Raw genomic sequence first — 16,785 nt, forward strand, 5'->3', positions numbered from 1 at the left:
CCGTACAAAGGCAGCAAGGCTGTACCAGCACAGGAGTCCTGAGCTTTGTGGGGCTTTATGGACAGATATTAACATGAGGACAGAGTTGTGTCCTGGGTAGTATTATGGTCCGTATAGCCAGCTGTAGCCCCGCAGTTCAGCTGTAACGATCAGATTTTGTCAAATAAATAAGCTCCGGTAACCATCAACGCTGTCCGTCTCGGTAAAGCTGCAGACTGAGGTCGATCGGAGGCTTTACGCCAGAGGGTTTTCTGCTTGAGCAGCTGTGGGTCAGAGCGTGTTCCTCCAGACGGAGAGGCGAGACAGACGGACTGACCAGGCTGACCCCAGCCTGTGCAGACAGAGCTTGTCGTCTCTGTGATACCTGTTGTGTAAATCCTGCAAAGCAATCTCCCCTCTCTCCGGTTATCTCTTTTACACCTAACCCTAACCCTGATCAGTTAGGGTTTGAAATCTTCAAAATTCAGCAAAACATTAGCAGTCTTTGAAGAAATCAGAAGATTTTTTTATTCTGCTTTTAAGTGAATCTAAATGGGAATCAAAAGACTCCAGTCCTGTCACCCTTTGGATGTTCAAAAGCATGAAGCGACACATCGCCTATGTTTAGGCTGAATGTGTGGAAGTGTGTTGTGTAGTACTGTATTTCCTGCTGACTGTTCAGTTTGATCGCCCCTCTGGGTAACAGTGATTACTCCCCACATTCCTCTCTTTGTTCACAAAACAAAAATGTCTAGAAACAATCTGAACAGCCAGTTTCCCTTGTCGTGTCTTTATGTTTGGATGAAGTTCCAAGTTTTAATGTGCTTCTTTGCTTTATTTGTGAGAAAAAGCCATCTGTCTCCACCCACGCCATATAAGGCTGAAAGGCCTTTCTTTTAGCCAAATAGCCCGATAGCTGGCGTTGTTGCCGCGGCAATGCGAGTCTGCGATCCTGGTAGATCCTGAACGGGTGGAGGAAGTTTGTTTGACTGCTGAGTTTAAATATAAAGTCTTTCTTCAGAATCACGTACTCTGCCATTTTAATGGAATGCAACCTAAAATAGCTGAGGGCTTCATTTACATTTACTGACAAGTGTCTCCCTGCAGGGAGAGAAAGACAATAAACAGGTCTAGGGAGGAGCCCTCGCTGCACAATCACAGACATATTTAGAGTTAAGCTAAAATATGTTCGTATACCTGAAAGGTTTAAGTTTTAAAAAATTAATTTATCCCAGAATATTTTTGAAAAACAAATTACATTTTCCAAAATACAATAAAACAGTGTACAGGGTAGTATCTGTTCGGGAAAAATAGTAATTTGCCGATTACCTTCTTGGCGTGTTTCTGCTATTTTGATTAATTATCTGAAGTGATAAACTTCGTTATTTCATTACATCTGTTACTGGTTTCACAGCTGACTATATGAACTACATTGTTACCAAAATGTGCAACACAAATAAACTTGATTGATTGACTGTAAACCCAAATCTGCCTGGCTTGACTTATCTTGAACTTTGCTGGTTATCGATACATTTGAAGAGACCTGATATGATTTAGTTGACTTTAACATGTTCGATGCAGGACTGAGCTGTGAAGAGAAGAGACCGGCCTAACTGATGGTGGTGTGGACTGAACTCATGCTACATGACCAACACAAAGAACCTGAACAGACTTTCTTGGCCCAGATTTAGTGGAGTGATTTGTCCTGAACCCAAGAGGATGCAACAGAAATATTACCTGTTCTGCAGCCACTTTTTAAACACGGAAATGTCGCCTTGCAACCGGTTGAAGAATGGAAATGTTTTCTTCCAGTCCAGTTACTCAGAAGTGTTTTCTTTCCAGCACAAACCTGTTTAGGCTTTTTCAAAGGTTCAGTTCACACACATAGCGTGCAAAGAAGGCATGGGTTGGTGGTTCTTACTCATGAAGCGACATCCTCACTTTATCTGTGTGATCTCACTGTGGTTTTGTTGAACTGGAGGGAAACATTGACTGATGTTTGCATCTGCACACGTAGCTGATGCAAACATCAGCCACATGTGGTGAAAGTATGAACTCACCAACGTCCCAATTCCTTATCCACCTATGGAAACGTTAATTTATTGTTTGAATAATACAGACATATAACAATTAAACCCATATTTAATAGTCGACCCATCAATGTAGCATCTATTTCAATTTGAGCTATAGTGGATGAACAATCATTACACTTCAAATTTAACCAAAAACAAAAAACCCTAATAATAATAATAATAATAATAATAATAATAATAATAATAATAAGATATCCAGCAATAATCGTGTTGATAAGATCATTTGACAACTTTTCTTTTCAGTTTGTCAATAGTGATCTATAATACGACTATGTTTATTCCATGGTTTCTGATTGTAAATACTGAATAAATATATTAGCTATCATACGTCAGAAAACCAAACAAAATCTGTCAGTTCAAAAGTGAGCGACGGCAGATTCTCAAACACAAGCTGTGTAAAGCTGCCAACTGCCAAACAGAGAGCATCATGGGAAAGAAGAATGTCGTTCCTCCTTCTACACACACATGCATGTCTATCTTTACAAAGACTTTACATTGACTCCCACTCATTTTTAAATTAATTTCTATAACCCACCTACCCTTAAACTACGGTGGCCCCAAACCTTAACCAGAACTTGATTCAAACTTGTTACCTCTTTGCTGCTGGGTTACTCAGCTGTTCTCTGCTGCCACCTGCTGGACATAACACAAATAGCAGGAAAGAGCGGTGAAACTGCAGCCAGTCCCTCTGTTTGTACACTTGGGCACCTGGAGGTGTGAGAGATTTACCTTCTCACGTCTTTTTATAGACGTGAGGAGGGAAATACAAAGATATGAAAAGTGGTGTGCATTGATTTATTTTTATTTACAAAATAAAAATAAATTTGTTTATTTTTATAAATTGATTTATAAAATATAAATATTTTATAAACTCATAACACAAATTTATAACTTTTTTTTGTTTATAAAAAAAAGTACATATTTTTTATTTATAAAAATTATATTTTTTATATATTTATACATATATATTTTAACATTTCTTTTATTAACACATTTGTAACTTGTTCATAGTCACAAATTGATTCATTTTATTGGGAAAAAAAATCAGTTTATTTTTTTATAAATTGATTTATAAAAATGCATATTTTTATAAATTTATAAAACACATTTATATTATTTTTATTAATAAAAAAATTGAAATATTTGTATTTATTTATAAATATATTTATTTATATTTATATTAACATTTCTTTTATTAACACATTTGTAACTTGTTAATAGTCACAAATGTGACTATTAACAAGTGCACATTTGTTAGTAGTCCACTCAACGAATGTGCACTATTTCAAGTTTTGGTTGCTAGGGTAATAAAGTTGGTTGTGTAATAAATTGTGAAATAAAGTGGTGCAAATACTTACATCAGGTTCTTTTTGTGATTTGTTTCGCCATCAGCAGCCAAGCTGTAGCGCAGCATGATTGAAACAGCTGATATCTGAGTCGTCAGTGTGCATTTGTGCCGTCCGCGCGTTTGCAGCGTGGCGCGTTATCGGTTTGACCTCTGTTTGACTCAGACACACAGAGGAGTCTCTGTGTGCTAGCAAAACAGAAACCAGGCAGCTGAAAAACAGTACATTCATTAAGGTGCATAAAGAAGATGCATCACTTAAACTCTTTGTATCACACTTTGTTTTACTTTAAAAAGATATCAATAGGGAAATGTAAAACTGAACCTCGTTCGTATGAGTAAACGGCGCGAGGGCGGGGTAGGTGGAGAGCTCTGGATCGTGTCTAAAGACATGGAAACAGACGGAAAGAGGGGGATTTACAGGGACGGAAAAAAGGAAGTAGATGAGCCTGAATGGGAGGTTAAAACAAAATTAAATTAAAAAATGTTAGCGTAAAGGCCATTCCGGGGGAATTGCTTGAGTGCCTGGAAAGTTGCCCTGCAGCCAAGGCGTGTTTATTTTGTAGCCGCTAATTTTGTTTCCTTGTCCATGTAACAGGTGGGAAGGCTGCTGCGATCTAACGAAACCAGCCTGGTGACTAAGTGAGGCCTCAGCCTGCGAGTAAAAGCGGCAGGTCTTCACCCAAGGCCTTTGAAATTTAAACTCTGGAAATCTCGGATGGAAAAATTTGACAGTCCCGTTGACGGGGAAGTAAAAACGGTTCGACCCGTAGGCATGTTCCGATCACGATGCTTCTGTAAAACCAGTGCTATGCAAAATAAAACTATATTTAATCTGCACTACGTCGAGTTCTGTCATAAAGTTTATCGGCTGCCGTTTCGGCTGCTTTCTGATGGGGAAATCAGGAAAAATGGGTCCAACGCAAGGAGCTGCGGCTGCCAATTCTGTCTCTATTTCACAATTTATGGCACAATGTAAGGTTATCAATGTAAGACTTTCATTTCATTTTGTGTTCGTTTTGAAGTTTAATTTTTGGAAGGTAAGCCAATGAAACAGGTCACGTTCGTTAAAAATGGTTGCAAAGAATGCTGTTGTATTTGGAGTGCAGCTTGCAAAATAACATATTAAGTCAGGGAAAGCGATACTAATAATTAAAAAAAAAAGCTTAAATCCGTATCGTCCTGAGGCGATAGCTGGGATCAGAGAATCCCTGCTTCAATCTATGAATAGTGAAAAGACTGGGTAATCATCAGGAGGCAGACAGAGAGTATCTTTCCATGATACTTTGAGAAAACAAAGTTCATTCCTCGGGTTGACGGCCATGAGCGACACGTGATCAGTAAAATTAAAAACCGCTTTTTATTACTGTTATTAGTCGCTTTATGCCATACTTTTTAAAAATCTTTTAATGTAGAACACTGCTATGCAAAATTAACATTAGATTTTATAATCATAACAGATTATTAATGTAATTCAGCTGTGATTTTACCCTAATTTTTTTAGAAGAGTTAATTACTTAACGTCTGTAGTTTTTACAGGAAAACAGCTGCTAGTTTTCCTGTAAAAATATATTTTTTACAGTGTTTTTCTAAGTGGTTTATTGATGGTTTTGTTATAAAAACCTGCTGTTGTGTGCATAATTTATCTCACAAGGTCTTTTTATTCACTCAGCATTGTTAAAAAAAACACACACGTCTTAAATTACAAATTGTGACAGCAAAATTTCTGCCATGTTCGTTAAACAGATAAAGAGGAAATAAATACATGAGCATCTTTAGCCTTTATCCCATCGTAAAGTTAAATAACCTTCCAAATGGACAAGATGTTATATTTCATCAAGACCTTTGACTGGAAGAAGACAAGTTAAAAATACTTAAACACAATATGAGGAATAAATTATAGATGCTTTTACATTCATTAAGTCATGCATTCTTAGTCAAGTAGACAAAAATAAAATAGAAATACCCTTAATTGTCCCCCAGTAGGGAAATTCAAGTAACTGGTTATAAATGTAAAAAATCCCAAGGAGAGTCCTGGGAAAATAGTTTGCCAGAGGGCTAAAAATCTGCAATTTGGCAAAAAATAATTTCATAATCTTCTGCGTCAGAGCACAAAACAATCACTGGGTTCACCACAGCAAATGCTGGATTCTCCAAGCCAGATCCTGGACAAACAGGAAATTTAAAACGTAACCAGGAAATGGCTCGTTACAGTTTTAGATTACCTTTACAATAAGCTAAGCTTAAAAAAATAAAATAAATAAAAATCTACTATTATAAGATACATAATTATAAGAGACATTACTGCCTATTTATTTGTGCCAATAAAATCTTAAAATATTTTTCATTAGTTTAAAATTTGACACTAAGGAATGAATTTAAGAGACACTCTAAACAACAACAACAAAAAACAGGATAGGCTTCAAAACGTCAGAAAACACTATTTGACTATAAATCAACATTATTATAGAATATAAATAAAACGCTCTGCAAAAACACAAAGTCAAGCATTGCTGGTCTAGTTTTAGTGCAAGTATCTTATAACATGGGGAAAATTTATCTCCCAACTGAATTAGTACTTTCTTAAAAATCAAATCCAGCTCCTATAAAGCCCCTCCATGTTGGTTTACGACCGGAAGTTTCGCAATAAGACGGGGGCGGCGATCTTAGGCGAGTTTGCAGGAGTCCAATTAGGCTAACTTAATTTTAATTCTAAGTTAGCTTGCTCTTATTTCAAGTGTTTGTACTAAAAAAAAAAAAAAAAAAAACAGGCCACAAAGTACTTTGTAAGATTTAGTGTTTTAGCAAAGTGGAAACACTTTGAGTTTTTAGAAGCTCTTAATGAAACGAGCTCGTCCTTCTCTGTGGTTTGAAGCTGTAAACGGCGTAATGCATCCACGAATTCACGAACCACAGCATCTTCCTCAGGCCCAGGGAGACGACGGGCAGCGTTGACAGGTACGTCTGCTGCTCAGAGAGCCTCGCGTGCAGCAAACACACGAGCTCCAGCAGCACCAGTCCCCAGGTCAGACGGCAGCACAGCCGGGCCCACTGGGAAGTCCTGAACCTCCGGGTCTGCAGCGGCCAGTGGGCCAGCAGCGTGGCCTCCAGCCCCAGCAGCCCCAGCAGGAGCAGCGAGGCCAGGTGATGGGCTTCGAGCAGCTGCTCGCTGAGCGCGCTCAGAGCCCGGCTCGTTCCCGCCTTATCCTCGGCCCACAGTCCCACGGTCAGTCCCAGCCGGATGAGCCAGCGCAGCAGCACTAGCGCGTCCGTCCGGGCCAGCTGGAGCAGGAAGACGGAGGACGGCTTGGTGGAGATGTGAGGGGAGCGGAGCAGCTGCAGAGCCCGCAGGCTGAACGCGCAGCCGACCAGCAGGGGGAGCTCGTCGCCGTAGGGGAAGAGCAGCACGGTGACCAGCTTGAGCATGAGGAAGCGCCGCAGCCAGCTTCTGGAGGAGGAGAGGACTCCCTCTGTGACCGAACCGGGCCAGCACTGCGAGCTCAGCTTCCACACCGACTTGAAGGCTTCATGATATCTGCACACAGTTTAAACCAATGTTAGTTCAGAGGGGGTGTGGGGGAGTAACCTCATTAGTTTAGTTCATTCTGGTAAACGGTCAACATTAAACACGGGAAACAGGAAAATAACAATAAACAAACCCGTAATTTGAAGGAATAGCAAAAGCTTATATCTGCCTATCCTGATGACATGCTTAGCAGCCTACCATCATTCTGTCCACATGTGCATAAGTACACATAATATTTTTACTTTATTGGTGCCAAAGTATTTCACTTTTACAATAAACTTCAGTGTTTTTTTTTATTATTTTATACAATGAACCATCTCAAGTAATGTTTTATAGCTTAAGATTTATTTTATGATTGGAAAAAAGTGGCCTGTATTTGATTTTAGGCGCCTGAGCAGAGTTGGATAGCTCAGTCAGATTGGAAGAAACGTGTCTGTCATTAAAGGTTTTTCAAGTTAGCTTGTCAGCTGGATTTTGGTCTGGGCTTTGACTGGGCCACTTTAACAGATGAACAAGTTTTGATCTTGACCACATGTGTGTAAACATTTTGGCATGTGGGCCAAAATTGTCAGTTTGGAAGTAGTTAAGAGCCTCAACAATGTAAGACAAAAGTGCAACTCTAAATCCATTGTGATTCAGTTTGTTTTTGTTTTTTTTAACCTAAAATGAGAGTTGTGGAGAGAGCAGAAACACCCCACACTTTTCAGATTTTTATTTCGGAAAAGATTTGACAGTCATAGTTGTCCTACTACACCATTTGACATTTTGTGGGTTGGTTTATTACATAAATTACTTTTATGTAATGGGTTGTGATTGCAATGCAGCCAGTGGTTAGAAAAAGCTGAAGGGGCATCACTGGAAGAACACATTTTTGCAGATGGATTGCAATTACAAGTAAACGTTTTCAGCCTCATCTATAGTTTTAAACTGTATATTTATCTGCTATGAAATAATTTGTACCTTTGAGACCTGAAGCGACTCACAAACCTCTCATTATGGTATTTTAAGCATAGACAAAATTAAAGTCATCATTTTTCCAATAAAAGTAAGAACTGTGGGAATGTGTTAGTGTTTAGTTAGTGGTGTTGGGTTTATCAGACAGTTTTGAACGAAGCCTATCAGGTTAAAGTACAGCTGCATAAATCAGGTCACCTACGGCAACAAAGACAGTCGACTCGTCCAGGGTTTTATCCCTGAAAACCTGAGGAAGAAACGTTTAGAAGTTGGCGATAACGCCTTGGGATGTTTCAGCAGTTCTACAGATGAGAACATGAGGTTTCCATTTCCACGTCAAATTAAATCAACAATCTCAACATCTCCCCACACTTCCTTGTTCGAAGTCACGCCAACTTTCAATCTTCCCAACCTCTAGAGACAAGTTCAGCCTCCACTATCCGGGTCGTTATTTTTAAGTTGTTCGGCTGTTTATCAGAACTCACCTGTGTGGAGGTAGGTCAAGGTCAAAGCTCACCATTCTTGTTTCACAACTTCTCCACAATAACCATAATTCCAGTGTGGCGGTGTGGGAAATCACAGTGCGTGAGGAGCCTTCTCTGCTTTGGCTCCGCTAATGTGGCTCCACCTGAACAGCCTGCACATGCCATCGCGCCTGCCGAGCAAAACCTGTCCACATGTGACTCATGATTGTGCAAAAAATGTTTTTTGCTCGAGGCTTCTGCTCCAGTCAGCTGGCATCTGTGCGGGCTTGTGTTGGTTTTCCAGGTAACTCTTAAAAGAAGGAAGGAGCTGCGATTGGAGCAGGAACGGAGGGAACGTCGGCCTTCAGGTGTGAGCTGCTACTAGAAATTCATTTCCCCCAAAACAACATCAAGTGGAAATAACGCAGAGTACAGAGCTAGAGACATGATGAGGGCGGTTTTATTGGCGTCTCGTCTTGTTTTGGTCGTTCACTCCTCAGGGCACAGCAGTCGTATCCACAACAAAAAGGATGTGATCACAGTTCAGTAGCTAAATATGACGTGGCTGTCCCCCTGAAATGACTAATCACTCTGCTTACTGTGGCACATTATACGTGTTGCCAGGCCTCCCTAACCTCACATCGGTGAGGTTATCTGACATCACAGAGCAACAAGTCAGATTGTGTAATGTAGAGCCTCCGTCCTGCAGCTTTTTGATGCATTCCTCTCTCTACACACCTGAACTACATGAATGACTCACTACCACAACTCTGCAGGACGGGATGACGCCCTGATGAAGGAATTCAGCCTTTTGACTTAGTCGTGTTTCAGAAGCGAAACACAGTTATAGTTGCAAGTCTTGAGTGCCCGGCTTTAGCCCATTAGCTGGATTACATGACCCATCACATTGCCCTTAGTCCCCTCCTGATTGACTGGACTCACCTGAGTCTGTTTCCACATGAGGAAGTTTGAGATGCCATGAACCAACCACTCAGCTAAGCAAGAACCAGAACCGGGTCACCAAGACCTGGCTGGTCCATAGCGAGAGACTTGGGTAAAGGGATTTACTTTTTTTTTTTTTTTTGCATGTTTTTTTTTTTTAGCTTATATATGAATAAAGCTCTACTGGACTTTGTTTTTTTTTATGTTTCAAATGATTAATCCAGTTAAGTTAAATTAGTTTGAGATGGGTTGAGCTAGGCTGAGTTAAACTGGACTGGGTTGAGTTGAGTTGGTTTGAGTTAGGTTGATCTGATGGGTTGTGGTGTTTTATTAATCCAGAGGAAATTATGAGGTAATCTGTTGTTCTCATGCATATATAACCACCCAAAAAAGCTTAAAAACATTAAAAACATAATGAAAGGCACATTAAAGATAGAAAAACTACCATAAAGAGAAACAAAACATTAATCGCCAAATTTCCCACCTTTCCCTGTTGTAGTTGAAAACCCAAAGCGAAACAATAAAGCAACAAAGCGAAGGCCCCCGAGAGCCAAAGAGGCCCCCACCACTGTCCTGTCTGACAGCGACGAGCCGGCAGTGTGTCTATAGAGCGGCAGTCTGAATGTGACGGCACACCAGGGGGACAATACACCTGTTCCCTTGAGTTCCTGAGACAGAAACACGTCAGAACCTGAAAATGGCCCGGTCTTCTAGTGACGAGTCCCTGGAATCCAAAATGAGGGTTTTTTCTTACAGTTTGTCACATGAAACATTTGAAATCTTCCCTTTCCCACCCTAATTTATGTTCTCAAATTAAAACCTGTCCTAAATCTCAGATCTCATTCTCACAGCCTGGGGTTTTAATCAGCTGAACCATTACTGACATTATCGTTATCACAGAAAAAACAGTTTCCCTGTTTTTAAGCTCATTAAACAAACAATGTGAAGCTTAGAAGAACACAGTTTTGTGGTGTAGAAAGTAATCAGTGTCAATCTTACTTTCCTGCATGTTGACTCATCAATGGTAAACAGACTTTAACAGGTGTTAGGTGAGATTACTTGTGGTAAAAACTGTGTTCTATTGGCTTAAGCCAATAAACTCAAAAGTTTTACACCATCAAAACTGTACGGTGCATAAATTACTGAGATCATTGCTGAGTGCCTGAAACATGAACATGTGGTGTCGAAATGCAGAACTTAACACGTTCACACAGTGTGAGCCGTTTATCTATAATTACAGTGGTGTTGGATTAATATTAGGGAAAGCGCTGAAGAAAAGCAGTTCTGTGTCGAGGCTTGCATTTAGCTTTTGTTGTTGCTGAGATGAATTAGATCGAGCTTAGCTCACTAAATCAGTGAGTGATGGCTTGATTTGGACCACTGCCCTGAGGATCCTGCGGGGGAACCAAGTGAAAAGAATGTAAACAGTCAGATTTTTTTTTTTTAATCTTTCTTTTTCTTACTGTTTATTCAATGTTACATGACTCAGTGTTTCTGATTTTAACTACGTAAAGCACCTTTGAAATGCCTTGCTGCTGAAATGTGCTATACAAATAACATTTGATTTGATTTGATTTTGATTTGTGTCAGGAAATGTTGAATATTTTCAGTTCCACTGGTGTTTATGGCTGATGGTTTACTAATGAGAGTTATGTTTGTGTTTCCCAGTGATCTTCATGCCACATTCCTCCGATCTCCTGGATGAGACACAAACAGGTGCACCAGGACTTGTTTTTTCCCTTACGTTTATTTTCTACAATCCAGTTTTTGGTAAACATGTAAACGCAAAGCGTGGACAGAAAGTTTTCCACATTTTGTCACTTTTTTTTGGAGATTTTATTTTGTATTTTATTGCTAATTTATGTTACAGGTCAATACAAAGCACAACATAAATGTAAAGAGGTTACATATTGTTATCGGTGAACAAACAGCATCAGACAGGTCAGAAATAATGTGGAAGATATAAAGAAGAATAAAGTTATAAAACAATATCCCGAGCTCTGTTCAACCCATTATTAAAAATGAAGAAGATGACTTTGAGACGGATAACTTAAACAGGAAGGGCAAGAGAACAGCATTAATCAGAGAAGAGGCTTGTGGTAGCTCTGAGACATTTCAACTTTGATAAAAAGTTCATAAATCTGACCTTAATGGAAGAGGCGAGAAGAAAACCACATAAACTCTCATTTAGTTTTCCACAAGAAGAAAGAATCTCTGGTCAGATGGGACCGAAACCGAACCTTATGACCAACAAACAAAATCGTTTTGCCATCCTCAAAAGTAAAGCATTGAAGAAATAAATTAGTAAGTGCACATCAAATAATTACATACAGATCAGATTATAACAATAATACAATCACCCACCTGCTTCATAAAATAATACTAGCATTAGCATTTCAAAAGATGCTTAAAACACAGGATGCAGGGGAGTGAAAAACATTAATTCTTCTTCAGGAATTTAACTTCATTAAATATGCACACACATGCACACACACTCAGTGGCTTTAGAAACTTTAGAAAATCACTAGAAAATCAAATGAATACACAGGCAGAAATGCTATAACAAACTCACTCACTCATTGCTGTTGAAACACCAGTGAACCCAACATGGACGCTCGGTCTATTGAACATGTTTCTGTTTTTGGGAGAAACCCGGAGAGAAAACCAACAACACACTCCTGTTTGTGTGTTTTTCTCCTGTTTGCTGCCGGACTCTGGAACACATTCTTCTGATTCAGTCTCAGTGGGAGTCGTCTCCTCAGGGATTTCTGCTGGAGATTTTGCATTTGCACCAAAACTGCTTCATCTCCTGCATGATCTCCACTGAAGAGTTCCTCAACCATAGATGCTTCAGACGCCCATCCAGGGCGGTCTCCTGTTGGCTGACTGGACTCTGCACAGGTGGGGTGGACTTCACACGTGTCCATTTACTTAAAGGGTTTTGAGATGACGTCACCCGGGCCTTTGAAAAAACATGAAACTATGGATAGTTTCTCTGCAGGTCTTCTCAGATATTTCAAGATCGACTTTTCTGTCCAAGTCCACGTTTTCTGAAAGAAGCAAATTTCCTACAACTTGCCCGGATCCCCTAAGTTTTTTACAAATAGCCACAAAAATCTTCTGGCTGTGAACGGAGATTGTTTCTGGGTCACCATCAATTTCTTCCCCCTGAACTTCAGCTCAACTTTCTCTAAGAGATGTTTATGAATGTTACGACCATCCCGAAGAGACAAGTGGAAACCTGAAGCTTTAATGGCCTGGGCAATCAGGCAGAGTATCAACAAGGACAATGAATCTCTCTTGTCTTCCTGTGAAGCCTGTTCCTCTGTTTCCACTGAGGAAGTTGGCATCTTACTGTCAGACAAAGTTTCTCCCTCAGATGGCTCAGGGGAATACTCTGGAACTTCCTCTATAGGAGACGAGAGTTGAGAATTCATTGAACTCCTGTGCCCCGGGATGTGCTAGGATATAAAACTTCAACAAACCATAGATCCGGTTCTTATTCCTCGCAATCGACATCTGGCAGTTGTCCTTGATAAACAAAGTCCACCCCAAATGTTTGCTTTGGTTCTAACACCTGTATGTGCAAATCTTTGGAGGGACAGTTTTCCAGCTTTACAACAACCGATAAGTCATCTGGAGGAAAGAAAGGCTCCACAGGAGAGATTTCATCAAACCTTGGCTCTGGTTCTGATTCCTCTTCCTGTCGATCTTCAGCTGCCAGGATAGCTAGACAAACAAATGCTTCCATGGGGGAAGTTTTCTCCCTCACTTCAGCTGACTGAATGCCAGAATCCCCTGCAGACTTTTTCCCTTCTTCCACCTGGCTGCCCAGTGTTGGCATCTGTTCAGTGGAAGAAGTTTCCTGCTGTTCTGGTGTTGGAGCAACCTTCGCCGAATGTTTGAGAGAATTTTGTGAAGAATCCCTTCATCTTCCCTGGAAGATCTTTGAGCTTTGAACTTTCAGCTCTGATCTTCGAGAAGATGGGAACCTTCCTTACTTTCTTGGATTCCTCACAAGAATGCAATCTAACAAAAAGCTCATTTATTATGACTTTGGTTTCTTCAACCATGTCATGAATCATGGGACTTCTCGTAAGGTCGTCGGAGTCTGAGGAACTCAGTGTCGACCACATACTTGACGATAAGCCTGCTTAACTTTTCAGTGTGGTCAGTACTGAAGTCTCCATAGACCTTTACAACTCTTGCAAACGCTTCCGGGACTTTGTTCCCGACGATCGCCTCAACGGCTTAAGTGAAGCGTTTATCTTTTGGGAGAATATCCAGAATGCTGGTTGTAAAAAGCTCCAAGATTTCTCCCAAAACCTTGACCAGAATGCAGGTGGTGCTGCGAGCTGGGTCTCCAGTAGCCAGACACATCCAGTCCATTGAGGTCAAGTTGAGGAACAGAGGATGGATTATTCCCCTCAGGGTGTCGATGGTGACGGCCTGGCTCTCTCCAGATTGGGAACTCATTTTACTCTCCATGATTGCTCTAGGTCTGTCTAGTATGAGAAGATACTTCAACTTTTCTGCTTAAACTAGTGTAGTTGTAGATGTCTGTGTTTAATTTAATTTAAATAAAAACCCGTTTCCCTGTCTGATACTGTTTTATTCATACAAATACCTTATTTATTTATTTATTTAAGTTTATTTGATAGGGACAGACACACGTCAACATAGACAAACTGAATAGAACAGGAGTCCCATGTTTGCGTCATGATGCAATAGCAGCAGCTAATTCGCAGCACTTGTCCCTAGATGGGCTTCTAAACAGTAGCTCTAAAAATTAAAGTGATAATCATTTAAAATAGCACAACATAATGTTGACAACATCTACAAACAGTGAAACACATAAAAAATAGATACCACTCTGTTTTCGACATAACCAGAGTTTTGTTTGTGTTTTGAACGTACTAAAACTGGTTACGGACTTTGAAGTGATTTCCAAATTGCAGATCCTCTCATGGACAAGAGCACTTTGAGTAAAAGTGGTTCTTCGAAAGGGGACCTTACAATTTCTATCTAAAGCCGCTCTAGTAGATCTGCTATTGCCCTGCAGTCTCTGTATGCAGCTGCTTAATGGTGTAGGTGCAAGTCCATTTAAACACTTAAAAATCAGTTTTAAAAGATTATAATTTATAAAATTAGTAAAATCCAAAATGCCAAATTCAGCCAAAATGTGACAATGATGGAATCTGATTGGCTTTTGATATAAAACCTTTAAAGCCCAATTATAGAGACTTGCTAATGGTTCGAGTTTAGTTTGACTGGTCTGAGACCATACTGCACCTCCAAAGGAAAGATGTGAGAGGATCAGTGAGTTCAAAAACATCTCTGCACAGTGAAGTGTTAAACAATTTCTAATGTTTATTAGACAGTTTATATTTGATCTAACAGTTTTGCAGATTTTATCAACACGACTCCTAAAATTTAACTGAGCATCCAGAATTATTCCTGAATATTTTTCTTGTGATATTTGTTCAATAGAGTCCCCACTGATATGGATATTCAAGGACTGTAATGATGTTGTCTTGACTGAAAAGCAAATGCACTTTGGTTTCTTCGTATTGAGACTTCATGTTGGCAAATCACCTTTTTTTGGAGTTTTTAAACCTTACTGACACAACTTTACGCTTTTCTCACTCTTACTGGTACAACTACATCATCACTTGCATAAAATCCTTCTTGGGTATGCTAATCGGAAACATGAGGAGGAAAAGTGTTTTGTTGGGACTGAATATCTATAATGCATAGCGATTGATCTGATTGTGAGTCATGCACTGCAATTAAAAACCGAATAGCAGAGAAAAAAACACCGCAAGAAGGATGTTTAAGTGGTCACAGAGTCAATGCTGTTGACTCCACAGAACAACTGAGATGACTTGATGACACTGATTGAATTAGAGCCTGACCGCAGCTGGTGTTGACAACTTTACCCCCCATTTAACCCATTAACACCGGATGGAACCAGCGGTTGTAGTATCTGCCCCGTTCAGACCGGGGGCGTCCGCTGTGAGATGATTCTTTCATTGATTTTATGTTTGTTCTGCAGCAGAGGCTGAGAAACAGAAGTTTAATTTACAGTAAAGATAATAATAATAAAAAAAAAAACAGAAAAAGTTTTGAAAGTACTTTGAAAATAAACAGCTTCTTCAAAAAAGCCACCACCATTGTTTGAACTTAATCACATGTTTAAACTGGCACATTCAGAGGGGGGGCCTGGGGATGCTTGAGCACCTGCCCCTTTTGCTCCTTGCCTCCAAGTGCCCTTTTGGTCAATTTATTTATTTATTTATTTTGGTATTATTATTTTCTAAGACCTCTTCTCACACATAATAACATGTACTAAAATTATTGGTTTTTTGTTGGGGGTTTTTTTTGTACAAAATAATAAGCCTCTCCTCCCCCCGCCAACTTGTTACCTTTGACCTTTTGCCCGTGACGCATGACGTATTGCCTCTCGCGCAGTGAGATAAGGCGGCTAACTGGAATTGAATTGAATTAAAAACAAAACGTTTTTGGTGAATAAAGTGGAGTAGACTTGCTACTTGTCAGATGACGGAAAACGTTGTAGTAACGTTTCTGCTTCAGCGGTTTAAGCAGAGATAATGAAATACAACAGACACTGACAGGCCTCTGCGTCTGCCTTCCTCTGAAGAACTACTGAGGGGAGGAGACAGCCAGGTGAGGAAAAACTGTTCTTATCTATCGATTCAGTATTTTTACCATACAGACATTAGGCTGTTGTTGTTGTGCCATTAGCTAACTGCTAGCTAAGGACTTTGCTAGCAAAGCTAGATAACTAAAAAGCTTCTTCCATTTAGTGATATCAGTCATTCTTCAGTATCGCTTGTGCAATACAAGGCACATCGCCCGTCCAAAACCTATCATCTCCATAATGGATGAATGTCAGATCTTCTAATTTCCTTTGCTGCATAATGTACATTTCATTTATTCTGTTAGGTAAATGTATCTTGAAGGAGAATAGCACTTAAATAAAAGTCCAACAAGGATATTCATTTAGAATTAAAAATGACTGACCCTGAATTACCATGATAGATATAAAGTGTGTCATTCATGAAGGGGATAAAACTCAATCCAGACTTTAAGTAAGTTTAGGGTCTGGTTCGCAGAGTATGAGGTTAATTTTTACCCAATTATTCAATGAAAAAAAAAAAAATAACCTCAGTTAAGTAAGTAAAATAAAATTGTAATCAAAACTTTTGGAATTGTAATGATTTCTTTTTTAAAAACAAAACGTTATGTTTAAAAAAAAACTTTCTTTAAATTAAATAACTCATTTTTGTCTCATGAACTTAAGTTATTTGCCAAACATAAACTTTTATTTGCACATATCAGAAATCTTTTGTTGCGATTTTGGGCCCTGCCCCTGATGTCACGTGAGAATCACAAGCAAAACTTTGAGTCACAAACAAAAACTTAGAATAGCAAGAAAAGATTTATGACAAGCGGAAATAA

At 39.5% G+C, this 16,785-nt stretch overlaps 1 protein-coding gene across 1 annotated transcript; it reads right to left on the reverse strand.

Annotated features, from left to right (window-relative positions):
• Positions 1-5,058: 5,058 nt before the first annotated feature.
• On the reverse strand, positions 5,059-10,138 carry LOC106930977 (uncharacterized). Its single transcript, XM_015008862.2, has 2 exons — positions 8,383-10,138; positions 5,059-6,952 (listed from the first exon to the last, which is right to left on the reverse strand). Exons 1-2 carry the CDS (start codon positions 8,415-8,417, stop codon positions 6,256-6,258), a joined length of 732 nt encoding a protein of 243 aa, XP_014864348.2. The 5' UTR covers positions 8,418-10,138; the 3' UTR covers positions 5,059-6,255.
• Positions 10,139-16,785: the final 6,647 nt, after the last annotated feature.

Source organism: Poecilia mexicana, unplaced genomic scaffold, assembly GCF_051168715.1.
Source record: "Poecilia mexicana isolate PSO_F unplaced genomic scaffold, ASM5116871v1 scaffold_10, whole genome shotgun sequence".
NCBI classification, from domain to species: domain Eukaryota; kingdom Metazoa; phylum Chordata; class Actinopteri; order Cyprinodontiformes; family Poeciliidae; genus Poecilia; species Poecilia mexicana.

Coding starts and splice junctions, on each gene's coding strand:
- LOC106930977 (XM_015008862.2), bottom strand. CDS start 8,417: ATGGTGAGCTTTGACCTTGACCTACCTCCACACAG. Junction 6,953..8,382: donor CTTGACCTACCTCCACACAG/GTGAGTTCTGAT, acceptor AACTGTGTGCAG/ATATCATGAAGCCTTCAAGT.